The sequence below is a fragment of the Megascapheus bottae genome, chromosome 7 (genome assembly GCF_031878675.1).
Source record: "Megascapheus bottae isolate mThoBot1 chromosome 7, mThoBot2.hap1, whole genome shotgun sequence".
NCBI classification, from domain to species: Eukaryota; Metazoa; Chordata; class Mammalia; order Rodentia; family Geomyidae; genus Megascapheus; species Megascapheus bottae.
Genome location: NC_143515.1, coordinates 46483763 through 46511712, shown reverse-complemented (window position 1 = coordinate 46511712; position 27950 = coordinate 46483763). Strand labels below are relative to the sequence as shown.

The window sequence follows — 27950 nt, the reverse complement described above, 5'->3', positions numbered from 1 at the left end:
TCTCTTCCTGTCTGTAGGCACTTAGTGCAGAGTTTGCCCCGACACCACAGGGTATGAGCTTTTGGAATTTGTAGACTTGGTGCACTCTTTCATTTCTGTTTTAGTTCTTTGCTGGCATGCTGGGGAAGCATGGTTTGTGCCACGCAGGAATGTCTGTTCTCTTGGAAACTGCTTGTGCATGACTGAGGTGGTTACTAACACTGCTCTAAACTGTACTAAGTTTCTCACTTGGCTTTGTTTGCTGCTTCCAAGGGGATCAAGGTAATTCTTTCTCTTCAAGTTCCCCACAATGATTAGTAGTGGTTTTGGAACATGGACTGGGAGCTGCTATGTGTCTCCCTGCACTCATTCTGTGTTCTGAAACTTGGAGAAATCTGGTTTTAGGGAGTGCAATACCACCAAGAATCAGACTGTTTATAGGGAAGCCCAATCCACCCTTATACAATTCTTAATTGAGTTTGGAGGCCCCAGTCCGCAAATCTGAGAAGAGGAAATCAACCTTTGAGATGATGATAGTGGCTAACACACCTGAACCGGGAGGATCAGGGCAGAGGAGAATATGTCCCTCCATCCCCTTTCTTCCTTCTTGCCCTTGTGTGGTCAGACCACCATGGGCTGTTCCAAAGCCCAGCTTGTATGCTGGTTCACACCACTGTGTGATCTCTGACCACAGTGCTTCTGAGAAACATCGGCGTGTCCCTGTCAAAAAAGAAAAAGACACAAAGAGAAAATGCCAGTAAATTTAGAAAGTACAGCTTGTTCCTTCCCATTCACAAGTGGGTCCTTTTCCACAAAGCAAGCCCTCTCTGCACAGTTTTTCCTGGCTCCCAGGGGGCACGGGAAAGGGACATTGCCTAAGTGCCTTAGACATGAGGAACCTGGGCCTACCACAGTCCTGTCAGAATCTGCTTTTTTCTTGGAGAGAGGGCAGCATTGAGCACACCCCAGTTGAGGGTCTTTTGAGGGGGACAGAAGGGTGAGAATCTTCAGCCGGCCTCAACTGGTTCCAGGGAAAGTAGCCTGGGGTCTTTCATCCAATGCTGTGTTCCCTCTGGTTCTCTCTGTTGCAGACCACCTGTTAGCCGAGCAGCTCCCCAGCCTGAGAAACTCCAGAAGAACAATATCACCAAGAAGAAGAAACTAGTTGAGGTAAGGAGGAGACAGCATTGTGACTGCAATCTAATGTTCCAAGGCTGCCTTGTTCATGTGGCTTCTCCATCTGCCTGTCCCACAAATGCCATGAAAATTGAACTCAAATGCATCCACTGGCTCTCTTTTATTCCCTTCCATTCTGGGTGGCAATGTCTCCAGGGCAAGAATTATATCTACCGAGCCACTCTCCTCTTCCCCGAGTCCTTCAACCCTCCTACCACTTTAGGTACTCATTATGCCTTTCATGGACAAGAAAGAAGAGAGAGGAGGGGAGAGGAGAGTTGATGTGCCAAGGGCTATCCTGCATACTTCTCGGGATATTTTGCCTGATGTCCTCGAGTGGGAGGTGGGCATGGTTGGTGCAAGGGAAGGTGGGCTGGGAGGTTAAGCACATGTTAGACCCATGGGCGTGGTTTCTAGTACAGGGAGCAGAGAAGATCTGAACTCAGTCCTGAAGACCTCACTCCTGGTTTATGTCAGTAAACCTGCCATGTTTACAGACCCGACCCCATTCCCAGAGTTAAGTTTTCAAAATAGAAATCTTTCATGCTTCCTGACAGTTGTAAAATCCAGTAGATTCCCACATGAACTTGAATCCCATTGAGACTGAGTCCCACATTGGGATTCAAGTTAATGACTGCAAAACCTTACCCAGAGCCATCTTCTAAGCTCATTGCCTGTGATTCTCCTGCAACCCCAATCTCCAGTCTCAAAGCCCAACTCCAGCTTTACCACTTAATGTCCTCTGAGTTTGCTGGAAACTTTCAAGTCTCTATGATTTAATTCCTTCTGCTTTTTAAGAGGCCTTTCTGTGCTCTGGTTGCCATACTTCACAGATCCTTCTCTGGGTAATCTTTCCTAAACACTCTCTCCTATGTACACACACTCCTCACACTTGTCATCACCTCTTGTACTTGTCTCCCTTACTAGACTGTAATCTCACTGATGCCAGAAAAAGCTAGCATCAATCTCTTTGTTTTGTCAGAAAGGGGAAATCTACTGAGAGGATGATTTACTATACAACATAGCACAGATCAGGAGGGCATCGAAGTTTCAGAAAAAACACAATCCAGGAGATAAAAAGTTATCATAAGCCCAGAGGGCACCACCCCTCTGCTCAACAAGGCCTGTGTTTACCTGATGTTTCTTCCTAAGGCTTCTTGGAACAGTATGCCTGCACATAACCCCTGCAGGTGATCCCCAGCACTTCAATTGGGCCTACTAGTTCCTTGTTCTAAGTTCCTGGGAGACTATCTGATTGGCCTGGCTTAGGTCACTTGTCCTTCGTGTCTAGGAGCAGAGTCACATAGTAAACACTGTTTCCAGGAAACACATTGGGAATAGTGTATAGAAACTGAGAAGGGCTTTCCAGACAAGTGGGTACTTTAAAAAAGCAAACACGGAAAGTGAGGAAAGCTTATGATAGATGGACTAAGTAGATAAGTAGTCAATTTATCCATGTTTGAGCTTTATCTCAAAGACAGTGAAAGACAGGGAATGCTTTTAAGGAAAGAGGTATCATAGTATCTTAGAAGAATTAACCTGCTGTTTGCAATTGGCAGGCTCTGGATAGAATCAGGAAAAGTAGAGAGAGGGGCCTGGCATCTTGTTCATATTGTATCACCTGCCAGCACAGGGCCAGGTACAGAGTTGGTGCCCAGAACATGTCTGTTGAATGGAATTGACGGCTGAAGTGAATCAAGCCCTGCTCTTTGTCATTGAAGTCAGGAAGAAGAGAAATACATCAACCCAGAACAGGATCTACTTGCTGAAGATTTTTCTCTGCAAATCTGCAGGAACTTTGTAGGGTGAACACCAACCAACAGAGCAGGCATGGCACTTGCCCAGAATCCTGCCCTGCCAGTCCTGTGGGTTGGCCAGAGAAAGTCTCTGAACCACCACTGAGCCAATCTAAGGAGTACCTGTGAAGGCACGGAGATGAAGCTTCTAGTTTACATTTGGGGGTTGGCAAACCTAGAGACTGACTCGCTTAAGGGAGCAGAAGGAAAGCTGGCTTATTTAGGACTGTTGTTCTGCATTTCAGGGAAGTCAAGAAAAGGCTGTGCTTGGTGGTTGTTTTTTTCCCCAGCATCTGTGTCCTGGCCACCGTGTTCCTTCACCATTGGTGGTTGCTCATGCAGCGTGGGCTTGCCCTCTGCTCTTCCTTCCTTGAAGGCTGGCTCTCTTCTGTGTGTGCCCATGTAGGAGCTGGCTCTCGACCATGTGTTTGGCTACAGAGGATTTGACTGTCGCAACAACCTGCACTACCTTAACGACGGCGCTGACATTATCTTCCACACAGCAGCGGCTGGCATCGTCCAGAACCTCTCCACAGGTAGCTAGCCGCAAGGAGCTTGTCAAAACTTCAGCTATCAGACATCCACCCTTACCCACTCAATCACCTGCCTCTTCTTTGCTTTGAAGCACTTGATCTCCTTTGCTTCATGCCTCAGAATAGACCTTTTGGTTGTGCAAACTCTTCTGTTTTTTTTTTTTTTTTCCTGTTCTGTGTCATTGTGATGTGACTTTGGATGGAGCTTATCTATCACTGGCATGCATTGGGGTCTGTCCATTTTTTCCCATTTTCTAGATGCACAGTGTCATGCTAGTAGCCATGTGTTGCTTGGATAGCAATGCCTGTGTTTGCTTCTTCATTCTTGAGCCTTTGAATGGGTTTAAAGTGGTTGCATGGGTTTGAATGGATTTAATGCAGAGCTGTGACTCAAGTGGTACAGTATCGCCCTTGGATGAAAAAGCTAAGGGGAAAAAGAAAAGAAAGCAAAATTTGAAAGAAAAAAAAAAGGCTAAGGGATAGCACCCAGGTTCTGAGTTCAAGCCCTGTCAGCACACATGTACACACACACACACACACACACACACACACACACACACACACACACGTTATTGAAGTGGCTACTTGGGAAGTCAGCAAGCCCATTTGCAGTAGAAATAAAAAGTATCTTTCGTCTTTCTTCAACTTGCTGTGGCATATATCAGCTTAGGGCTTTGGGAGTTAAAGCCATGACCTGTGCCATTCAGACACCCACATGACTTGGTAGTTGGCAAGTTAAAGGGACTCCCCTTTTATGAGAGCAAGGGTTTCCATTCTGCTCAATAAAATGTTACCTCCAGGCTTGTGCTCTACACAGAAGTAGACTCCAAGAAGTTGTCAGTCCTGTGCTTTGGGAAGGAAGAATTCTTAAACATTGCTGTGTTTCTTTCTGGAAGCCTTTGCACTTGGACAATGCACTAGACCCACAGAGTGGTCTAGTTGGGGTGGAGCTTGGGTATGGGAGATAAAGATCAGCTCTTCCCTTGGATCTAGAACAGAATGTATGAATTTTAAAAAGTTGCCCACATTTCTCAGGACAATTCTGAAAGTGAAAATTAGGACCTGTCAGCTCCCACTTTTTACAGTCTTTTGTGTGAGTCTGTGAGGTTTTCCTGAAAAGTCTTTGAACTTTGCCATTCACTTTTCCTGTAACCTCTCTCCTAGGCAGCCAGAGCTTCTACCTGGAGCATACAGATGACATCCTCTGCCTCACTGTGAACCAGCACCCCAAGTACAGAAATGTGGTGGCCACCAGCCAGATAGGTAGGAGACCTCCCGGCGGCTGAGACCCTCTGAGCGGAGTGGTACCACTGGCTTATTAGAAAATCCCAGGAGAGGAAATGGGTCACTGACATCCATCCTTGCTTATTGGTGTTGCTTTGATTTCTTGAACCTTAAATGTACTTAAGCTGGTCCATACAGTGATGGTGCTTCTTAGGAATGCAGAAGTAGACCAGAGCCTCATTTCTGTGGATTTGTGAGAATAATTTTTGAACCCACCTGGTCTTCAAGCTTGCCGATTTAGATTGCAATATGTGTGTCTGGCCCTTCTGTGCCCTAGGAAACTGCCAACAACAAATATGAACCCACACCCATTTGTGAGAAGTTTGCTTGCTTGTTTGGTTTTACTTTGTCATTTCCAGGCTGTTTGTACCAAAGTATCTTCCTGCTTGTTTTCATTGATCCCATATCCATTTTTAAAATTTATTTTGGAGCTTTCTGATACTGGTGTTGAGTGCTTTACACTTAAAAGACGTGACTTACCATAGCTATTGTTTTCCCTTGCTGCTTCCTCATTGCCATTGCCCACTCAATGCAGGTGATAGCGCAGAAACCCCAGGTAAGGCTGTTCCATTTGTGAGTAGTTCCCATCTGCACAGCAAACTCATGTCAGAGCATCATGCTTGCTGATTGTATCTGCCTGCAACATTGCTGATACAAATCACTGACCTCACCAGTTTCCCAGTAGAAACCCCTTCCTGAGTGTGTGAGGGATGGAAGTGCTACAGAGGGCTCTGCCTTGAACACAAGACTCCCAGAGCTTTTGTCTGGCCAGGTCACATTAGAAATCTCTTATGCTGGGCCGGGAGTTTGGCCTCGTGGTAGAGTGCTTGCCTAGCATGCACAAAGACCTGGGTTCAATTCCTCGGTACTATATACGGAGAAAAAGCTGGAAATGGTGCTGTGACTCAAGTGGTAGAGCTCTAGCCTTGAGAAAGCCCAAGGACAGTGCTCAGGCCCAGAGTTCAAGCCACAGAACTGGCAAAAGAAAAAAAAAAAATTTCTTATGCCTAGTAACTGTAACACATCCTGAACCCTTGTCCAAGGGAGGGCTTTTAAAGCTACGTAAGCATTACCTTACTCCACCAATTTTGTCATGCCTCCACACTCAGGAACAACGCCTTCCATCCACATCTGGGACGCCATGACGAAGCACACCCTCTCCATGCTGCGGTGCTTCCACTCCAAGGGCGTGAATTACATCAACTTTAGTGCGACTGGAAAGCTCCTGGTGTCGGTGGGAGTGGACCCCGAGCATACCATCACTGTCTGGCGGTGGCAGGAAGGTAAAGCGTGAGACTTCGTGTGTGTTACCTCAACAGGGCTTGTCTGTGTTGTGGGCTGGGAAGGAACCCAGAGCTGCCTCATTCAAAGCCCACCATGGGTCCTCCTGCCTGCCAGCAGCAGACACTTCTTGGAAGAGCTTCCAATGCCCCTGCACCCCTCAGCCCTCGCCAGGCCAGTGTTGGCCAGGAGCTCAGGAAGCATCGTGAGGTTCTTGGGGAAAGTACTGATGGGAGTAGTTCTCTGCACAGAGGCATCATCCATCTTCACCAACATCCTGCCTGAACTTCCTGGTGGTCCTGGAACCCGTGGCTCCCTGTCACTGTAGACCTCCACCACCTTTTCCAGAGCAAATCAACGTTTTTACAATAGTTATATGTTTTAACTTGTTTCAAATGGACATTAATCTTCTAGCCAAGATTTATATTTAATGGATTTCTTTCTCATCCTCCCCACCAAAACACAGGAAATGAACACCCATGCTTGTATACACACACACACACACACACACACACACACACACACACACACACTCTCATACATGTACACCAGATGCCACTAAATTTATTGCCATCTTCCAAGTAAAAATGTGCAGTTTTCTGAGTATATCCTGAGGTCAGGTGCTGCTTTAGCAAAAGCAGATCCAATTAGTGAGGACATTAATGAGGTCTATGTCTGTGCAGCTGGTATCTAGGACACGCTGAGCAGGCAAGCGGGGGTGGGGGGCACTTATCCAATCCAGGGCTCTGGAGTCCCATTGTCTCCTCATCTTTCCATGGAGGGGGAGGGGAGTGGGATAGAAAGAGATGGGCACATTAGAAAGCAAGTTCCGACCTTTTCTGAGCCCCAGTTGAGGGAAGCTGGCAGATGTTAGGATTAGACTCATTTATTACATCCTATCAGGAGGAAGCTAGGAGCTCTTTTTTATGAAGCGCTGTCAAACCCTGAGAGGGTAATGATCTTATGGCTTTTCACACATGCTTGTCTTTGAAAGTTCAGGTTCCCTGTCCTTAGGGCCACCTATCCCTCTAGAAACACCTGCTCTTGTGCTGTCCCAGACTCTTGCTCATCCTGAATCCCTTCTCATCTCCCAAGTGAGGAGTGGAGGATCCTTTAGACAAGCTCTCAGGAACAAAGAAGTCTGCTCTTTGATGAGTTCTCTCTTTTTCTTAGTGGGTACCAGTCTGTAAAAAGGATTCTGAGCCAGAGGTACCGTGGAATAGCATGCCACCCACCATACCTCTTCCCAGTTCACTGGATATGGTATCTCTTTTTCTTCTCTCATGTGCATTTCCCTTCACTTCAAGTTCTGCTTTCAGATAAGCAATATGTTTGGAATCATTTATATACATTCTTGTTATCACTACAGAAAATCTGAACATTTGGGGAAATGTGGGTATAAAAATAAAACAAGGGGGGCCGGGAGTTTGGCCTAGTGGTAGAGTGCTTGCCTAGCATGCACGAAGACCCGGGTTCGATTCCTTGGTACCACATACTTAGAAAAAGCCAGAAGTGGTGCTGAGGCTCAAGTGGTAGAGTTCTAACCTTGAGAAAAATCCAAGGACAGTCCTCAGGCCCTGAGCTTAAGCCCAGGACTGGCAAAAAATAAAAATAAAAATAAATAATAATAGAAAAAATAAAACAAGGGCCAGGAGTGTGGCCTAGTGGCAGAGCTTGCCTAACATGCACAAAGCCCTGCATTTGATTCCTCGGTACCACATACACAGGAAAAGCCGGAAATGGTGCTGTGGCTTAAGTGGTAGAGTGCTAGCCTTAAGAAAACTCAAAGACAGTGCCCAGCCCTTGAGTTCAAGCTCCAGGATTACCAAAAAAAATAAATAAATAAATAAAAGCCAGGCATGTTGGCTCACGCCTGGGCACTAAAGTCCATGAGACTCTTATCTCCAATTAACCACCAGAAAACTGGAAGTAGTGTTGTGGCTCAAGGGGTAGAGCAGTAGCCTTGAGCTGAAGAGCTTAGGGACAGCGCCAAGGCCCAGAGTTCAAGCCACTCAGAAGACTGAAATGTGAGGATTATGGTTCAAAGCCATCCTGGGCACAAAAGTCCATGAGACTCTTATCTCCAATGTAACCACCAGAAAACTGGAAATGGTACTGTGACTCCAAGTGGCAGAGCACTAGCCTTGAGCTGTAAAGGTCAGAGACAGCACCCAGGCCCAGAGTTCAAGCCCCATCACCAATAAATAAATAAATAAAAAACAATTATTAAATACTTCATTTGCTCTGAGAAGACTAGAAGCCAATGTAAACAGGGATTCAGGTATCTCTACAATTTGAAGTATTCATGAGATTACAAAGAAAAAAACCCACATAACTTAGGGGAAAAAATGTGGATCTAGTTGTTATTTTGCATTTTCCCTATGGCTAGTGAAATGGATCCCCTTTGCATTTTTTGTTGGCTACTGTTTTTGGTTTTGTAATTCACATCTATTTTAATTTTTGGCTGGGAGTTTGGCCTACTGGTAGAGTGCTTGCCTAGCATGCCTGAAGACCTGGGTTCAATTCCTTGTTACCACATACACAGAAAAGCCAGAAGTGATGCTGTGGCACAAGTGGTAGAGCTCTAGCCTTGAGAAAGTCCAAGGACAGTGCTCAGGTCCTGAGCTCAAGCCCAGGACTGCCCCCCCCCCCAAAAAAAAGGAAGAAAAAGAAAAAAGAGGGCTGGGAGTTTGGCCTAGTGGTTAAAGTGCTTGCCTAGCATGCATGAAGACCCGGGTTCGATTCCTTGGTACCACATACATAGAAAAAAGCCGGAAGTGGTGCTGAGGCTCAAGTGGTAGAGTGCTAGCCTTGAGAAAGTCCAAGGACAGTGCTCAGGCCCTGAGCCCAAGCCCAGGACTGGCAAAAAAAGTGTGGGGGGGAGTTTTAGCCCTAAACCCTACAAAATAAAAAGGATTATGGAGTTATGGAGAATGCCTTTTTTTTCTTCTTTTTAGAAAATAAGTGCAGAAAAGCTTGGAAAGAAATGAAGTGAAAGGTATCTAGTGGAAGGCAGGTGTCTTGCCAGCAGGGAAGGGGCTTGGCTTCCTGAGGTTGGCTGGGAGTTGAGTATGCCATCCCAATCATTCTGTCTCTTCCTCAGTTCTGGAAGCTTGTATCTCATGGGCGATTCTTTGCTGGATCCTGGGTAGGGTTCTGTTTCAGCAGCTGCTGTTGTGGAAACACTTGGAGTAGTGTCTGAGGGGAAAGGATGTTGCGGATGTTCACGTAACACACTACAGTGCGTGTGAGCCTTGCAGGGATGAGGGCAGCCTGGATCATAGTTGTCTGCCCTGGCTCAGGCAGCAAAGGAGGAGCACCAGACTCACTGGATGCTGTCATCCACACAGGTGCCAAGGTTGCCAGCCGAGGGGGTCACCTGGAGCGCATATTTGTGGTGGAATTTCGTCCGGACTCAGACACCCAGTTTGTTTCTGTTGGGGTGAAACACATGAAGTTCTGGACGCTGGCAGGCAGTGCTCTGCTTTATAAGAAAGGAGTTATCGGATCTATGGAGGCTGCCAAGATGCAGACCATGCTGTCTGTGGCCTTCGGTGCTGTAAGTGCCAACAGATGCATCCTCGCAGGGAAGCCCTGAGCCCTGGGCACGGGTGGGCAGGAAGCTGAAAACACAGCGCACTCCCTTTCTATACTACATTTCTCCCCTGCCTCTGGGTGACTCCAGAGGCAGACCTTGGCCTGCAAGCCTCTCACAGCCTTAGGCTAAGCAGCCCCTGAACACACTAAACAACTGCTACCATGAGCTCAGAGCTTGTCCTCAGAAGCTTTCTTGTTCCCTAAGTCCCCCTCTTGTTGCTAACCTTAGGCCAGCCAAAGGGGACATTTGGGGCATGGTCTGCTCTTACTTCTCCTAGGATGGATTTATTGACTTCCCAGCTAGGCTCAGGAAAGTTTCCTAGGCCAGAGCCACCTAGTGCCTGGCTGTCACCTGATAGAGCTGTTGTACTGTGTGTGCAGTGGGGAAATGAATTGGCCAAACCCACCAGGTCCAAACAGAGTGAATGTCAGCCAGGTGATCAATCTCTCACTCTGTCCATGGTTTTCCTGCAAATTCTACTACTTGCTTATGCGCAGATGAAGTTGACGATGCATGGCTGGGACTTTGAATACGGTGTGTGGGAGGGAATCGTCCTCTTGATGGCGTGTGTTCCTGCTGCTGAAGATGCCCCTTGATTTGCAGAACAATCTCACTTTCACGGGTGCCATCAACGGAGATGTGTACGTGTGGAAGGACCACTTCCTCATCCGGCTGGTGGCCAAGGCGCACACAGGCCCTGTGTTCACAATGTACACCACCCTCCGAGACGGCCTCATCGTGACCGGAGGCAAAGAGCGGCCGTGAGTGAAAGACCTTCTGCCGACAACTCGTCCTCAGTCACGGACACACATTCCCCTCACTTAGGCCTTCTGTTTTTTGTGTGTGCCAGGCATTTTGGCCTGTTGTCTCTCTAAGAGGATCAAAAACTTCCCAAGTGAAAAACCAATGGAGGCCAAGGGATGTTGTAGTTAAGCACACACACACACACACCCTTGAAAGATATTCTTTAATAACCCAGGGTGGCTTTGCTGTTCCAAATGCTACTCTTAGTAGCTCTTTGGGGGAAGGGAAGAAGGAGAAGGAAAAGGGAATAAATTCAGAGGGACAAGACAGGTGACCATGACATGAAGACAGAAGTGTTCTGATAGTGCCCTAAGGAAAACGTCTTGACTGGTAACTTCATAGTGCCTGCATTCTTTCTTCCAAAGATCATGGCATTTGAAGACACTTTAGGAAGTCAGGTAAAGGTGGTGATGACTTATTGCCAGGGCCTATAAAGGAAGCCACTAGAGGGTCCATGACCTTGGTGACTGGGAGAGGGAAGAGGGAGACTCATGGGAAAGTCCTAAGACAAAGATGCAAGACTGAGTCCTTCTTTATATTGTCTGCTTGATTGTTTAGGACCAAGGAAGGAGGGGCTGTAAAACTGTGGGACCAGGAGATGAAGCGCTGCCGGGCCTTCCAGCTGGAGACAGGGCAGCTGGTGGAATGTGTGCGCTCTGTGTGCCGAGGCAAGGTAAGCAGCTGCTCTTCCCCCAGCCGCTGAGCTGGGGGCAGGGATGGGGAGGGGAGTCTTGGTGAGTCTTTCCTAACTTCTCAGCTGGCCTCCAATGTGCAGATTTTACTGCAGTGCAGAAGTAGACAGACAGATCTGGGTAAACTGATTCCCAGAAGGGCAGGTTGTGGGCCTCGCAGACATGTTTTATAAACTGTCTATATCCAGCATGCATGTGAGAACTGCCTTTCCATATACCTGGTAGATCAGGGAATGATTGCTATTATTATTATTATTACTATTATTATTATTGCTATTATTATTGCTAGTTTCTTATGATCCCCCTGTCTTAGCTCTTCAAGTGTTTAGATTACAGGTATGCCTTACTATGCTTGGTAATAATTTGCTATGTTTAAGATTATGAAGCCAGTAGGGAAGGATAAGGGCCAACAAACTGGCTTCAAGGTCATTGGTTTTCACCTCTTACTTCTGCTGAGTAGGATAAACAATTGAGCTGCCAGTTCAAAATCTCATGGGTACTGCCTCAACCTGTGTTTTCCTCCCCCAGTCCCTCTGCTTGAACTCAGAGCCTGGACACTGATCCTGAGTTTCATTTTGCTCAAGACTGGCACTTTACTATTCTATTTACAGCACCACTTTTAGCTTTTGGGTGGTTAATTGGAGATAAAAATCTCATAGACTTTCTTAACCTCTTTGGCCAAACCATGATCCTTAGATCTCAGCCTCCTGAGTAGCTAGGGTTACAAGCTTGAACCACCAGTACCCAGCTCTTTTCTTTGCTTTAAAAAAAATTCCTATAGGGAATTTGATGTACTTGCAAACATATCTCTTGATCTCCAGTTAATACTGAGTTTGTTTTTGAATTGGTATCAACCTAAAAATTTACTTTCTAGTTGTTCTCTGTAAGAAAAGCAAAGTTGATTTGCAGTCCACATATTTCAAAATTGGGAATTTAGTCTTAAATAATAAGTGTGATTCCTCTGGAAGCATGATTACAGAAGATGAAGAACTGAGCCCAGAACCTGGCAATTGCCAGGAACTAGGTCTGGTTGAGTGGAAGGCACAACTTAGAGCTTTCCAGGAATAGCTCTATAGGGAACATGCAGTTTCTGAGGAATGTTCTAGCAAGGGCCTGACTGATGCTGGACTCTGTTCACGTTCCTACCCAAGGTGGTTGACAGAGAAAAAAGACAAAGCAAAAATGTGCTCCCCTTTCTGGCTCATGGATATACGGTTCAGTTAAGAAATCACCTCTCAACTCTTCTTCAACCAACACAGCAAAGCCACTGTCCCAAGTTTTTCTAGTAGTGATTTTTGTTGTTGGTGGTGGTATTGGTGATGGGGAATGGGCGGGGCTTGAACTCAGGACCTGGGCGTGGTACCTGAACTTTTTCACTCAAGGCTAGCACTCTACCACTTTAAGCTACAGTGCCACTTCTAATTGGAGATAAGAATCTCATAGACTTTTCTGCCTAGGCTGGCTTTGAACTGTGATCCTCATATCAGCCCCCTGATTAGCTAAGATTGCAGGCATTGTTATAAGATGCAAATTTATCGCACTTTACAACAGCATGAGCCACTGTTGCCCTAGCCTCTAATAGTGATTTTTAAAAATCCATTTTTGTTTTTGTTTTTGTTTTGTGGGTCATGGGGCTTGATCTCTGCCTAAGCACTGTCCCCTGAGCTCTTCCCTACCCCTATGCCTGAGTGTTATCCCTGAGCTCTTTAGCTCAAGGCTATCACCCTACCCTTGAACCAAGCCCCACTTCCTTTTTTCTAGAGGTTAATTGGAGATAAAGAGCCTCAGGTCCTTTTGTGCCCGGGGTTGGCTTTGAACCTTGATCCTCAGATCTCAGCCTCCTGAGTAGCTAGGATTACAGGCGTGAGCCTCCACACTCCGCTTAGAAATCCATCTTTATATAGTTGTAAAATATAGTACCATGACACTTACCATTTTCACTTGTTGTTTTGTTTTGTTGTTTTTTGCTTTGGTAGTGCAAGGGTTTGAACGCAGGGCCTCTCACTTGCTACACAGGCATTCTACAGCTAGCAATACGTCCAGCTTTTGTTTCGATCACTTAAACATACCGTTCTGTGACACCAAGCTCACTGTCATCACATAGCTATCACCCCTGTGCATCAGTCCATCCATCCATCCATCCATCCACCCACTTCTCTTGTCTAATGAATTCTGTCCTCCCTGAATGTTGTCTTTTCTTGGCTTCCCTCCAGCCCCTGGTGACCTCCACTCTTCCTCCTGTCTTCTCAACGTGACTACTCTAGGTGCCTGACCTGACATGTCTGGGACCACTTTTCTAATCGTGTTTTGGTTACAACAGGGAAAAATTTTAGTAGGAACCAAAGATGGAGAAATAATTGAAGTTGGAGAAAAAAATGCTGCTTCCAACATCCTGATTGACGGGCACATGGAGGGGGCGATCTGGGGCCTGGCCACTCACCCCTCCAAAGACATCTTCATCTCTGCCAGCAATGACGGCACGGCCCGCATCTGGGACCTGGCTGACAAGGTGAGGGTGGGCTCTGTCTGGCGCGGATGTCCACAGCAGTAGAGCCAAGGGAATGGCGCTCTGCCACAGCAATCATGTCAGAAAGCATAATAATAAAAGAAATGCCATTGCAGACTCCATTGAAGTATGCTTTAGCTCTATATCCATCGATAGACCTTGATCACCTAGGTACAATCTGTTTGAGGTTTCTCTTGTCATGAAAGCTTCCACAAAAAAAAAAAAACCCAAAATAGAGACAAAACTTGTCTTCCGTACATGGGAAGACTAAAGAGGTTTTTAGATGTCACATGTTCCCACCAAGGCTAATGAGTTCCCGTCAAAATTCTAAAATTTCTCTGAGAGCTTGGGAAAACAATTTTAAAGTTCATCTGGGGTAAAAATGTAAAACAGCAGAGAATAATCCAGAAGAAAAGTCATCAAACCTTACCCAGTCCAAAGCAAGTACTGAGGTTCTAATGAAATCATTTTCATTACCAAGTGACTAGGAAACATTTCTATCATTTTAAATAGATACGCAGAAGCTTTCGTGTGATTGTTGTACTCCTAAATTACTCTTCAGATTTTATGGTCATTAGGCCTCACTGAAGACTTGCTGTGTGTCACTTACTTTATGTATAATATTATTAGTTTTTACCACACCCTCTGTAAGAAGAAAACTGAGAAGTTAATCCAGCACATCTCTAGTAAGAGTGGGGATTTGGGGTTTGAGCTAGAGGATGCTGAAGTTCAATATATGGCCCTGAGGACCAGGTCTGACCTGCATCCTGTTTCTACAAGGAAGCCATGTCATGTTATGTTTTCATGCTGCAAAGCACAGTTGAGTAGTTAGGGCTGAAACCATGTGGCCCACAGTCTAAAACGCTGACTGCCTAACCATTTACAGAGGAGGAAGTTTGCTAAATCCTTTTCTAAAGCGTGCTGTTCCCCAAGCTGTTCTGGTCAAATATCCCGCTCACTCAGCTGCTCAGGGCTGTGTACCAGAAGCCAGAGGCAGTGGCCTGTGGCAGCCACCTGACCTCTCGAGCCTGGAGCAGGATTCTCCTACAGACCAGCAAGGAGACAAGGCTCAGGGGACTTTTTGTATGTGTGCCGGTACTTAGGCTTGAACTCAGGGTCTGGGCACTATCTTCATTTTTTTAAAGGAATATAAAACTATTTATTGACCACTGTTCACCATTATTTACAATAAAGTAAACAATATACAGTTGGGTAACATTCTGATTACTACAAAGTTGTTTTTCTGGCTTTTGTGGAACCAGTAACCCAATACTGAAATAAATTGAGCCTACATGTTAGGAATGAGTTAGGGTAAAGTAAAAGCATGCAGGTCAACAATTATAAAATTTTGTCCACTCATTTAGGCCAGTAGGTCCTAAATAGTCAAAACCTCTAACCAGTTGATTTTACATTTCCATGAGCAGAGTCTTAGATAGCTCCTGATCTATGAGCTTTTAGTATACAGATTCTAATATTTTGTAAAGGAATGCTCATTACAGAAACTTTTAATGAAAGGAAATCAAAATTTATCTTAGTTGTCTCATCTGGGTGAGGGAAGCTGTTGATAGAGATACTTTTCCTTTCAAGACATTTTGCAAATGTATTAAATTTGCTATCTATGGCAGAGGCAGGAGGACCTAAAGTTGAGACTAGCCTGGCTACCTAGTAAGTTCCAGGACAGTCTGAGCTGCCTAGTGACCCTGTCTTGAACAACAACAAAATAAAACAAGGGCCAGGGATGTAACACAGTGATACATCATTTGCCTACATATGCAAGGCTCTGGGTCTGATGCCCAATACCTCTAAACAAGCACAATCTCCGAAACAAAAAACTACCTATGTAAGTATTTTGTTTATACACACACAAAAAAAAATTCAGGATGGTCCTTTGACGTAGCAGTTAAAGACTGCTATGTTGTTGTTGCCATGTTGTTCTGATTAAGTAATGGCCAAAAAAAGTTGCCTTATATATAAAAAAATAATCTTTTCCTGAATACAGAGTAAATATACCATGCTATTAAATATTCTATTCTGATAAAGGAAGCAACTACAGGAAGCCTAATTATATTTGTTCAAAGTAACCAGTACTATTGAGGAGGAAAAAAAAAACAAACTCAACAAGTCCCAATACTACTTTCAAAACCAACATATCAAACTTGATTTTCATTAGAATGTAGTTGTTTCACACCATTAATTCAAAAACCAAGACTCAGATTTTGTATCTATGTATAAATATATATATATATAACAATGCAAACAATTATTGAGCTTCATCTTCTGGACAAGAATGCCAAGTTAGTCTCTCTTCATAACAAGCAATTATAATCTGAGGATACTTCATATTTGCCTCTTTTGCCAGCACCAAGTTAGCTTCATCTGAATCTTTCCATTTCATGAGAAACATCAACTCTCCACTGCTGTCTGTGGCACCAATGATTCCTTCATGATCTAGACCTCTAGCAAAGCCCCTTGGTTTATCAGCAGTATCTTTTTTTCTTTGATTTGCTGTCCTCAGATTCACTATCTGATAGAGATTTTCTTTGTATGCCATCCTTTTCTTTACCAGCTTTTTGAGAATTAAGAAATGCTTCAATTAATTCTGGACAACCTGAATTTTCTTCAGGTTCCCAGGTATCATCAGCATCTGTAAATCTCTTCCACTTCAGGAGATATTCCACCTTCCCGTTCACTACACATCAGTCCAGTACTTTTTCCACAACAAATTCTTCAGGCTCTGCTGCCTAACTTTTTTACTCTTACATTTTTTGCAATGTAGTTTTGTTAGAGGCTATTTTTAATTGTAGACTTGATGAACTATTATTCATTACCTCAGATGCTCCAGGTTGTGATTGTGCAGCAGCAGCGTCTCCCCATTTTTTTAATTTTGTTAAAGTCTGGCACTATACCATGTAAGCCATAGCTCTCTTTTTGCCTTTCAGCTTTCCTGCCTCAACTGGCTTCAAACCATGATCCTCAGCCTGCTGAGTAGCCAGGGTTACAGCCTGCTATGCCACTGAGCTTTCAGATGACTTTTTTTTCTAATATTAATATAGAAACTGCTAAACAAGGTGAATCTGGGCCATGCAGCCAGCTGTGCAGCCTACAGCCCTGATGGGGAGATGGTAGCCATTGGGATGAAGAATGGAGAGTTTGTCATCTTGTTGGTGAACAGTTTGAAAGTATGGGGTAAAAAACGGGACCGGAAGTCTGCCATCCAAGATATCAGGTACTTATGCAAGGGGTCTAAGCAGAGAAAGGCTGCACTCTCCTAAGCATGGCACCCTTTCAGGTCCACAGTGCATTGAAGAACATGATTGTGTCAGGATGGCCTTCATAACCACACAAGGGTACATGGCTTCACAAGTTCATTGTCAGATCTGACTCTGCTAACGTCCATGAGCAATAAAGCACTTGCAAGATGTCATGCTGCAGAATACCATATGCACACACCATATCCTTTTGAGGGATTTGATCCAGAGAGGTTGTTGAACTCCATACAACATACTCACAAGCTCACGTGTGAGTCATGCTAGCATACAACAGGTCTTTGGACCTGGCAGCCCCAAGCAGGCTTCTCATGGACCTTATATTCTTGGACTGCTTTTTCTAGGATCAGCCCAGACAACCGATTCTTAGCTGTTGGTTCTTCTGAGCACACAGTTGACTTCTATGACCTCACTCAGGGCACAAGTCTAAACCGTATTGGATACTGCAAAGATATCCCAAGCTTTGTCATCCACATGGATTTTTCTGCAGATAGCAAATACATTCAGGTATGATTTCTAGTTATTTATACTGGGGGGCAACCAATAATAGCAGCAGTACAATCATTTTATTTTAGTTGAGTGCTAGCGATGTGCTAATTTATTCATCACAGAAAATCTTCAAGTACACTTACTTTTCTCCTACATTAATAAGTATAGAACAAGGCTTAGAAAATCTTGAGAAGTAGAAATAAGTACATTGGCCACAGAATTTGTGATGCTGGCAAAAATTGACATTATGGCAAGGGCAAAAGTGATAACCAATTCCAGTTCACTGGGACTAAGAAGTATTTCAACTCTTACTCTGTCACAGCTAGAATGAATTGTGTACTGACTGGCTGCATATAGAGGCATTGCTTGCTGGTCATATACTTTAATGCTTAACAAGACTCCTGTGGTGAAAACAACATCAATGGATTCTAAAACGTCTGATCTCATCTGTTAAATTCCTAAGCCTGGAGACCGAAATTCAACTCATCATAGAATACTCAGTTTGTACAACAAATCTGGAATAATACTAAAACTTTTTCATTGAAAAAAAAAAAAAAGCGGGGCTGGGAGTTTGGCCTAGTGGCAGAGTGCTTGCCTAGCATTTGCGAAGACAAGGGTTTGATTCCTCAGTACCACATACATAGAAAAGGCCAGAAATGGTGCTGTGGCTCAAGTGTTAGAGCTCTAACCTTGAGAAAGCTGAAGGACAGCACTCAGGTGGTGAGTTCAAGCCCCAGGACACACACACACACACACACACACACACACACACACACACACACACACACACACACACACACACACACACACACACACACACACACACACACACACACACACACACACACACACACACACACACACACACACACACAGCAATGCCAGGTGCCAATAGTTCATGCCTCCAATCATTGCTACTCCAGAGGCTGAGATCTGAAGATCACAGCTCAAAGCCAGCGCAGGCAGAAAAGTCCCTGTGAAACTCTTTATCTCCAAAAAAAACACTCAAAAACTGAAAGTGGACCTGTGGCTCGAGTGTTAGGCTTGAGCACAAAGAGGCTCAGGGACAGTGCCCAGGCTTTGCGTTCAAGCCCCATGACAAAGAAAAAAGAAAAAGAAAGCAAAAACAAAAGCCAGAAACAGGTCATGACCATTCCAGCCTCTCTTTAGAGCTTCTGAGTTCTGTGCCATGCACCACGCCACAGTGCTTCTTACGTTTACTTTTCTTCCCAATTCTTCTGGGCACCCTTGGGACCTGGACTCCAGACAGTGGACCTGGAAGAGAGCCCACCACTGGGTTCCAGGACAGTTGAGCAGTGGGGTGGGGTGAGGAAAGACCCCCCCCCCTTGGGAATAGGCAGCTGAAAACAAGGATTTCTCCAGCTTAACTTGGAGTTTGGAGTTGGCTAGTCCCTATGGAGGGAGGAAGAATTTCACTCGTGCATTCACTGATCAGGTATTATCTAAGCCAGACACTATGCCAGATAGGTTTTTAGATGAACCAAAATATGCTTAGCCCTTGTCTCCTCATGGAGCTTGCTCTGTTGTAGAAAATAAAACATTAAACAATCGCGAAGAATGCACGTAATTACAGATTGTGATTGTGGGCTGAAAAGGCAAAGCACAGGGTGCTGAGGAGCATATAACAAGCTGAATTTAGACTTGCTTCCTTTCTGCAAAAGTGACATTTAAGTTGAGGTGTGTAGGATGTGTGAGTTAGCTGACAGAGGGGCGGGAGCACTGTCCCAGCCCCAGCATGAAACCCAGGGTGGTAAAGACTTCCATGAGTCGCAGAAAAGCTTGAGTGCTGTGGTAGGGGTTCCTCCTGGAGAGAAGGGAACCATAGGCAGGCAGAGGCCTTTTGCAGGCAGACGGCCCTGATGCTCGAAGACCCCCTAGGGAAACAAAGTCAGGTAGGAGACATTTTAAAAATTGTAGTTAGCAACAGGTGTTCGTGAGAAGACTTGCCTTCCATCTGCACTGGAGGTTCTTGGTTTGCCTAGAGCAGAGATTCCTGGGGATCAGAACCCTGGGAAAGCTGGGTTAAGACAAAGATTGCTGTGTCCTATGCTCACAGCGTAGTTTGTGTAGTGGCTGAGGTAGGGCTCAACACTCTGTATTTCCAATACATTCCACGAGAGATGGATGAGGAGCCACACTTCCAGACCCACTGTCTTGGGACTTGACAATGCAAGGTTGGAAGGGTGTGTGTGTGTGTGTGTGTGTGCTCCCGTGCAAACAGCATGCCAGAAAGCAGCTCCTTTGGATTGAGTTCACGATTCCCTTCCATCTGTAGGTGTCAACAGGAGCTTATAAGCGCCAGGTGCATGAGGTCCCGCAGGGGAAGCAGGTGGCCGAAGCTGTGCTCATTGAGAAGATCACCTGGGCATCCTGGACAAGGTGACTGGAGAAAGGACTTCATGAGGAAAAAGTCATGAGGGAGTCTTGTCCCAGGTTCTAAGTTCATGACAACCAGTATCAGAAGGCTCAGAGATGGCGCTTTTTTTTTTTTTTTTTTTGCCAGTCCTGGGTTTGAGCTCAGGGCCTGAGCACTGTCCTTGGACTTTCTCAAGGCTAGAGCTCTACCACTTGAGCCTCAGCACCACTTCCGGCTTTTTTCTATGCATGTGGTACAGAGGAATCGAACCTGGGTTTTCATGCATGCTAGGCAAGCACTTTAATCACTAGGCCAAATTCCTGGCCCCAAATGATGGCGCTCTTTTTATCTCCTGCAGATGAGGTCGGGAGGCTTCTCTGTTCTAGTTAGGCCCAGGACTGGATCTGACCAGGCCCCTCTTTTTATGTCATCATGACCTCAAGTCTGCAACCCTATGCCGCAAATTCAAAGAAAAACCATTTTCCATCTCTTGGCCAACCCCAGTTGCACAATGAGGTCTCTAGTCACTAGGAAAAGAGAATGGAGGCTAGAAAAGAAACGGTGCCATCAGCCACGCAAGGGCCGGGAGGTCATTGAACCTCTGAGTGTGCAGGAGCTCCCCACGCCCACCATGTTCAAAAAGACTATAGGAAGGACTAAGAACCTGAGGTGGAGCCGGGCATGGTGGCTCACACCTGTAATCCTCACTACTCAGGAGGCTGAGATCTGAGGATTGCAGTTCAAAGCCAACCTGGGCATTAAAAAGCCCATAAGACTATTACCTCCAATGAACCACCAGAAAACCAAAGTGGGGCTGTGGCTCAAGGGGAGGGGCGATAGCTTGAGCTGAAGAGCTCAGGGTCAGTGCCCAGGCCCAGAGTTCAAGCTCCATCACACACACACACACACACACACACACACACACACACACACACACACACACACTCTGAGATAGAGGTGACTTTTCTTTCTCAAGTGTTGGGGACTGAAGCAGAGTGGTAGGAGCTAGCCCAACTGTACACAGGGCAAGGTGGGGGGGATGCTTTCATGATGGAAGAGCCGCCTGACCATCCTCATGTAGAATACCCCTCCCTCTTATCCCTGGGAGGGGATGACTAACTCCAGAAAAACGGCTGTCACATGTCTTCCTGCTAATATCTCTCCCTAATGGAACAGCACTCTGGGAGACGAAGTCATTGGAATCTGGCCTCGAAATGCAGACAAGGCTGATGTCAACTGCGCATGTGTGACCCACGCTGGCCTGAACATTGTCACAGGAGATGATTTTGGGCTGGTGAAGCTCTTTGATTTTCCATGCACAGAAAAATTTGTGAGTCTCCCTGGGCAGTCCCCTGCACTGCCTCTCCTGTGGTTCTCAGGACGGTGGTCACATCTAGATGGCCCTTTGGGTGATGGGAATCTCCTGTGGAGATTTGGTAGTGATCAAGTTTTTTCATCAACTTCTGGAGGGTCAGCCCTAAAAGCTGGGAGGATGGAGGATGGCAGGTGCATGGAAGGCCACGGGCATGATAGCAATGAAGCAGGAAAGTCAGCAAAGTGCTGGCTAACAGATTTGCTCAGACCAAATAGAGCTAACCACCCCTCCCCTCCGCTCCCCTCCCCACAGATGAAGGTTATTGGGTGGAATGCAGTCTCAGTCTCAGCTGTCTCCAATTTTCCTCACAGGCCAAACACAAGCGTTACTTTGGTCATTCGGCTCATGTGACGAACATCCGGTTCTCTTACGATGACAAGTACGTGGTCAGCACTGGAGGGGATGACTGCAGGTACTGACCAGATTAAGTTTTGACTCCTCTTGACCCCCCCCCACTCACTTTTTTCCACCGGTGTTTTCTCTATTGAGTTGTGCCAGGAACTTGGAAAGGGGCTGGTGTGAGACAGTATTGAGCACTGTGGAACGCAAGGACTTCCAGGTGTAAGGCATTCAGTGTGTGGAGATTCAGTCCAAACCCTGATAGGCCTGCGCTCCCCAGAGCTGTTTCAGGATTGGTGAGATTGCAGCCACATGGCAGCAGCTCTGGGCTCTCAGCATTGTGTAGGGAGCAATGTAGTGAGAAGATGGCTGGTTCCAGTAGTACTCTGGACAGTCCACAAACGTCTAGAGACTAATCGTATAGGAGTGGCAATTCATCCACGTGCCCTTAAGAGGTCAGTCCAGTCTAAAGTCCGTAAGATATACAATTAACCAGCAGCTAAGAGAAAGGGAAAACTGTCAAGGCAAGGGCTGAGCCCCGAGTCTGACATGAGATGAGAGGAGAGGTAACGCAGTAGGTAAGGCCCCATTGCCCACTGTTGAGTCAACAGGGTGAGGCGGCTTTTGATCTTAGTGTGAAACAGGTGCGTGTTCTGCATTAAGCATGAATGGGAAAGCTGGGTTTGGAAGTCTCTCAACCAATCTGATCTATAGATGACACCAGCCGCTTCCATTTCATAACAGGCAGCTTTCTTCTCCCACCACCCTCTGCCGTGGAGGCCATGCTTACACACTCAGTTTCTCTACATGTCACAGGAAGGCTTTATCCTACTATGAAAATTTGTTTCTGCTTTGCTTGTACTAAACTCTTAAGGGAATAAAGAGGAAATGCATGCATACTGATGTCTTTTACTGGTCAGAATTAGGTCATAAGGGCCAGGAGTTTGGCCTCGTGGTACAGTATTTGCCTAGCAATTACAAAGACCTGGGTTCGATTCCTCAGTACCACATACATAGAAAAAGCCAGAAATGGTATTGTGGCTCAAGTGGCAGAGCTCTTGCCTTGAGAAGGCCCAAGAACAGTGCTCAGTCCCTGAGATCAAACCCTGGGACTGGCAAAAAAAAAAAAAAAAAAAAAAGCCGTAAGAAAGGTGCTTACAGTTACTTCAGCCCGCTCTCCCCCAAAACTGTGTAAAACATGGCACCAAGGATGCTTGCCTTGGTCTGCTAGCTATCTAGCATACGGTGCCAGCACTGCTGTACTTGTACCCTTAGGAGAGTGCTGACAGCAATCCCCTGTGAACACTACTCAGAACGTTCCCAGATAAACTGAACAAGCTGGTCTGCCTAGTGCAGGAAATACTAGGTGATTTCTGTATACCACCAAGTCTTAGAGTAACCCTACTCTAAGACTCATGCCAGGCGCTGGTGGCTCATGCCTATAAACCTAGCTGCTCAGGAATCTCAGCCCTAAGGATTGAGATTCAAAACCAGCCAGCCAGGGAAGTCCGTGAGACTCTTATCTCCAATAACTATTCAAAAAAAGGCAGAGTGGAGCTGTGGCTCAAGTAGCAGGGCTCCAGCCTTAAAGAAAAAAAGTTTAGGGACAGTGCCCAGAGTCTGAGTTCAAACCCCAAGACCAACACGCACGCGCACACACACACACACACACACACACACACACACACACACACACACACACTGCAGGGCCTATAGGCATGTTAGCACAGGTGTATATCATGACCTCTGGCTCTGTGACACTTCAAAACTCTCTGACTCAAGTGGCATTGATAAAAAGCTTTTTTAACAACTACAGAAAAGATAGTGTGAAGTCACATTGCCAAAAGCCCTTACTAACTACATTGAGCTGCTTAGTCAAACAAATTAAAAATAACTCTTACAGGGGCCCCGAGTTTGGCCTAGTGATAGAATGCTTGCCTAGAATGCATGAAGACCCGGGTTCAATTCCTCTGTACCACACATATAGAAAAAAGCTGGAAGTGGTGCTGAGGCTCAAGTGGTAGAGCCTTGAGAAAGTCCAAGGACAGGGCTCAAGCCCAGGACTGGCTAAATAAATAAATAAATAAATAAATAAAATAACTTACAAAAGGCAGTAAGGACCAAGAGAGTTCAAGGCCAGACTGACTACACAGTGAGGCCCTGTCCCAAAAGGCATGGATGGCAAGATCACTGACTTGTGTCTTGAGTCAAAATAGGAAGGTATAGGTATCCTGTCCAACTATGCCAAGTTGACTGGTGTGCTTTTCCAGTGTCTTTGTGTGGCGATGTCTGTAAATGCCAGCCAGAAACCTCTTCCATGTCGCTGCTGCCACTCCCACCCTGCAAGTGCATTGGCAGTGCCAAGGGGCCTTCTCGCTGCTGGCTGCCGGGGAATGCCTCTGGGCCGTCAGGATGTGCAAGCTCCACTTGCTAGTGAAGTCGTGCGACTGCTCCCTCAATCTGGACTCTGCAAGGCTGTGATGCCAAGAAGGTAAAGTTTTAAAATGTCGGCACTGCTTGCCTCTCTGTTCGAGACTAAAAAATGGTATCTGGTGATGTAGCCCACCCAGCCACCCTGACCTATATGTAGCTTTTCATTTGCATCAGAATTTTTACAAGGGCGTTGTGCTATTCTGTTTCTACATACAGAATGTCATTTTTACAAATAAGTTGAACAAGACAGCTTAAGTTAAATACACTGAAGTACTAGAAGTGTCAGAAGTACAGCTAGTCTGTCCTCCACATTTAGCTTTCAAAACCAAATGAGCCATGTACAAACAAGTTGAGAAACTTAATTTTTTAATGTTTCATTTGCAATTTTATATCCATTAAGTGCCTTGAAAAGTTCCCAGTTGTGTGGGCTGCCGTCTCACCTCCCAGATTATCTCCTTTCTACATATGGTGCTAAAACTTCCAAACTGAGGAGGGCTACAGGACTCTTAGCAGATGCATAGTCTATCACCTGTGTCCTGTGTTTATGTCAAGGCTTTCTAAGAGACCTCAGTTACCTGCTTGGTTAACAGTGACTGAAAGGGAGGTGAGCAGCAAAGGGACTTAAGTTCAGGGGTGGAACAGATTTTCTTTGTTGTTAGTGCCAAACATGCAAAATCCAAACTAGAATTCAAATAAAACCATTATGAAGGGAAAAGGAAAACAAAAACCCCTCCTAAGTGATTTATATAAGTGGTTTATATCTAAGTGATTTATAGAAGTTGATTTGGCTTGTTAAGTCTTAAAATGGTGGTAAGTGGGGCGGCTTGTGTGCACCTCGGCTTACACCCCGACTGGGGTTGGCTTGACTCCAGTGGTTTGCTTCAGGTGAACTACAGATCAAGTCCAGATCGAAGACAAGGTTTTTGCAACATAAATTCCTAATCCAAGGACTATTTAGTAAATCACACTTACAAAGCAAAATTGTGCTTTGAAGTTCATCAAAATTAGTTGTAGGACAGTATGTGGCTTGGATAATGTGAACAGGAAGCTGTGTGCTCACATGCATGCACACAGCCAGTTACTTCCGGTGGGAGGGACGAGACAGCACTCCCCGAAAGGACGGTTGGTGGAGAAGGGTCACGGAGCACAGACACCAACTTCCCCTTCCAGTCAGCGCACTAACAATTCCGGAACTGGAGTTCCAGCCTATCTGCAGTTACCAGTTTAGAGAAAATGAAATGAACCACTTTCAATTAAAAAACTAGATTGACATTTACCACAGAAGTGCTTCAGCATTCTAAATGGATTAGATTACTCATTAAGTTATTTTTATATGCCTATTTATTAATGCCTTACATTAATCCACCAATAGGTTGTTGGGCCCACAGTAGCGTCCCTGTGCAGTCCTAATTGTGTTTTCTGTGATCATGTGACTGGTGACGCTGAGTGATAACCGTGTTTGCCTATAATGTACTACCAACCTTCTCCTACTGACCGGGTCTTGCATTAAAATAACTATGTGGATGAACAATGAATCAATGATATATATGTACAAGAATACTTAAAAGCAATAGTGTCTGTGTGTCGAATCATTTGTAAACATTTATATGGCATACTTTTATGTATGTTGATAAATCCTACACTGTATTCTACTATATGTTAAAATATTGGTGCATGAATTTATTTTCAAGTCATCTAAGTATAAATAAATTAAAAACATTTTGGTATGTGTCAAATAAATTTGATTATGTAAAAAGGGTTCTTGGGCCTTTATTTCCATGAGCTGAAAACATTTCTAAAAGTACACATTAACACTCATTGATGAAAACCAAGTCTACCCCATGTTTATTTTTTGTCTACTGTAGTTTCATGAAGCTAAAATACCACACATTTTTGTCTATAAGCTTTATTGATACTTTGCTTTTACAGTTCACAATGCATTCCACAGATTTAGTTCAGTACAGCTTAACCACAAAGGTATAAGTCATTTTGACTTCTTACATAACAATGTTTGATATTTGCAAACAACATTTTTGGAAGCATTAAGATTCAGTCCATAGATTTTAGAGTCTGTGACAAAATTAACTACTGTTAAGTCTCTGCAATGAAGTTCTATGTGTGTGGCAATGTTTCATGTGGAAAACAGATGGTGGTGCTCCTAGAAATATATTTTCTTTTTCAAGCTTACAAGCTTCAGAACTAGACATGTATGACCAATGACTGAAATGTCAAGCACTGTGGGGCAACTGGAAGGTAAAGGTCTAAGCTTTGTGAAACACTATATATATAGATATATATAATCTATATTTACTTATATTGGCAATTCATATAACAGTAAAATTCACAATACACCTAGAGCATACCAGAAAGGCAAGCTTTTTCATCCCTGCTTTAGTGGTATGATCTTGTCTAAACATTTCATTTCGGAAAATCTGCATCAATCTACACCATACACAGTGCACAAACTGTGAAAAGGGTTGTTTTGTTTCCAGCTCTGCCTTCTCTGCAACGTCCCAAAATACAGCAAGACTACCTGCAACAAAACGTAACATACAGCTTGTTCAGACTGCTTTTTCTTCACCAGGGCCTTAATAGCAGAAACAAATATAGTCACAATTTAAATCCACACAGAGCAGCTTACAATACCTAGGACCAACACCTGGCAGTCAAGACAGGTACGTATTCCTTAAGCAGTGCATTGCTAAAAATAAAGATCTGTGAAACTGCACTGTGACGCCACGGTTGCGTTCTTCCCTGACCCTCCCCACATACGTGAATAAATACCCTTTAAAGATGAGCGCCTACTGTTAATTGTTTTGGGCTTTTTCATTCAGCTTTGCGCTTCAAGCCAGGGATTTTTGCTTGGATTCTACAAATGAAAAGGAAAGAAAACATTATTTTCAAGAACTACTAGTATATTATTTAACCCACCCAAGAAATAAAGTCCTAAAGCTGCCAGATTACAAGGTTGCTTCTGCTTAACTACAGCAAACTTTGAAATAATGGCCCAGATTTAAGGGAAAAAAAATACATTGCCAACTCTTATGTCACCCATAGGGCTTCTGTAGATTTGGTATTCACTGTGACTGCAATGTGAAAGCACTATACTAGCTCATAACCTAGCACGCCCTATCCTTAGTAAGTCGCCCATTACACTTACTTAGCCATGGCATCCTTAAAGTTCTTATTTGCAAGTCCTAGATAATGATCTATCTGTCCCTGAAAAGAGAAAATAAATGAGTTATTAGACAATCACTACCACATTACTATATGCCAGCAAATTAAAGACTTAGAAATATCATATTTGATGAGGTTTGAGGAGCAGTGTTGATGCATTTGTAGATTTTACAAAGGAGTAAGCTCTGTCTTCTAAGTCAAATAAGGAATTACCTGATGCCGTTCATAAATAACAGGAACACTGAAGAGTGAAATCAGAGCTGAAAAGAAATACACACATTTTTAAAAGACAAGTATGATTATGGAAACAAGCAATGAACTATCACACTGGCTGTACTCCAGATAACCAGGTAGCTGTGTACTAAGTCCTAGACACGGCTATGGAGGTATGTTGAGGGGTGAGTGAACTGAGGCTATAGGAGCTACAGCTTCAAATCATATCATACATGCTTTGTAAAACGCAGGCAGAGATATATGATTTGCATCAGGTAAGGTTACCAGGTTTATCACCATTCAGAGTAACAGTCTTTTGGAACTAAAGTAGCATGTCAATAAATCAAGTACTGGCAATTTAAAGAGATTTAACCTTGCCAGGCACAGTGGCTCACGCCTGTAATCCTAGCTACTCAGGAGGCTGAGATCTGAGGACCATGGTTCAAAGCCAGCCTGGGCACTAACGATGGTAAACCTCTTATCTCCAATTAATCACTAGAAAATGAGAAGTGTCACCGTGGCTCACCGTGGCTCAGAGTTCAAGCCCCACAACCAAAAGAAAAAAAAAGATTCAACCTCAAATCTCTACCTACTTTTCTCATAATCTAAGAACACGCTGCACTAATATCTCT

At 44.8% G+C, this 27950-nt stretch overlaps 2 protein-coding genes across 6 annotated transcripts in view; one reads left to right on the top strand and one right to left on the bottom strand.

The window, feature by feature from the left end:
- Window positions 1-25628, top strand: part of Eml6 (EMAP like 6) — a 223555-nt gene extending 197927 nt beyond the window's left edge. Inside the window, exons 28-41 of the mRNA XM_090336920.1 lie at window positions 1071-1149; window positions 3358-3487; window positions 4649-4747; window positions 5878-6051; window positions 9400-9608; window positions 10251-10408; window positions 11010-11124; window positions 13464-13652; window positions 16703-16875; window positions 17260-17422; window positions 19701-19804; window positions 20958-21111; window positions 21468-21568; window positions 23766-25628. Coding sequence (XP_090193046.1) covers window positions 1071-1149; window positions 3358-3487; window positions 4649-4747; window positions 5878-6051; window positions 9400-9608; window positions 10251-10408; window positions 11010-11124; window positions 13464-13652; window positions 16703-16875; window positions 17260-17422; window positions 19701-19804; window positions 20958-21111; window positions 21468-21568; window positions 23766-23790 — 1873 coding nt within the window. The 3' untranslated portion in view covers window positions 23791-25628. The remainder of the gene's footprint in view (window positions 1-1070; window positions 1150-3357; window positions 3488-4648; window positions 4748-5877; window positions 6052-9399; window positions 9609-10250; window positions 10409-11009; window positions 11125-13463; window positions 13653-16702; window positions 16876-17259; window positions 17423-19700; window positions 19805-20957; window positions 21112-21467; window positions 21569-23765) is intronic.
- Window positions 25629-25818: 190 nt separating this feature from the next.
- Rtn4 (reticulon 4) overlaps window positions 25819-27950 on the bottom strand; it is a 54788-nt gene continuing 52656 nt past the window's right edge. For 4 of the 5 annotated variants that reach the window (XM_090336911.1, XM_090336913.1, XM_090336914.1 and 1 more), the window contains 4 exons: window positions 27319-27365; window positions 27089-27147; window positions 26734-26797; window positions 25819-26461 (listed from right to left, as the gene is read on the bottom strand). In XM_090336911.1, coding sequence (XP_090193037.1) covers window positions 26755-26797; window positions 27089-27147; window positions 27319-27365 — 149 coding nt within the window. In that variant the 3' untranslated portion in view covers window positions 25819-26461; window positions 26734-26754. Of the gene's footprint in view, window positions 26462-26712; window positions 26798-27088; window positions 27148-27318; window positions 27366-27950 lie in introns of all 5 variants that reach the window. The other variant, XM_090336912.1, reaches the window with a different exon arrangement.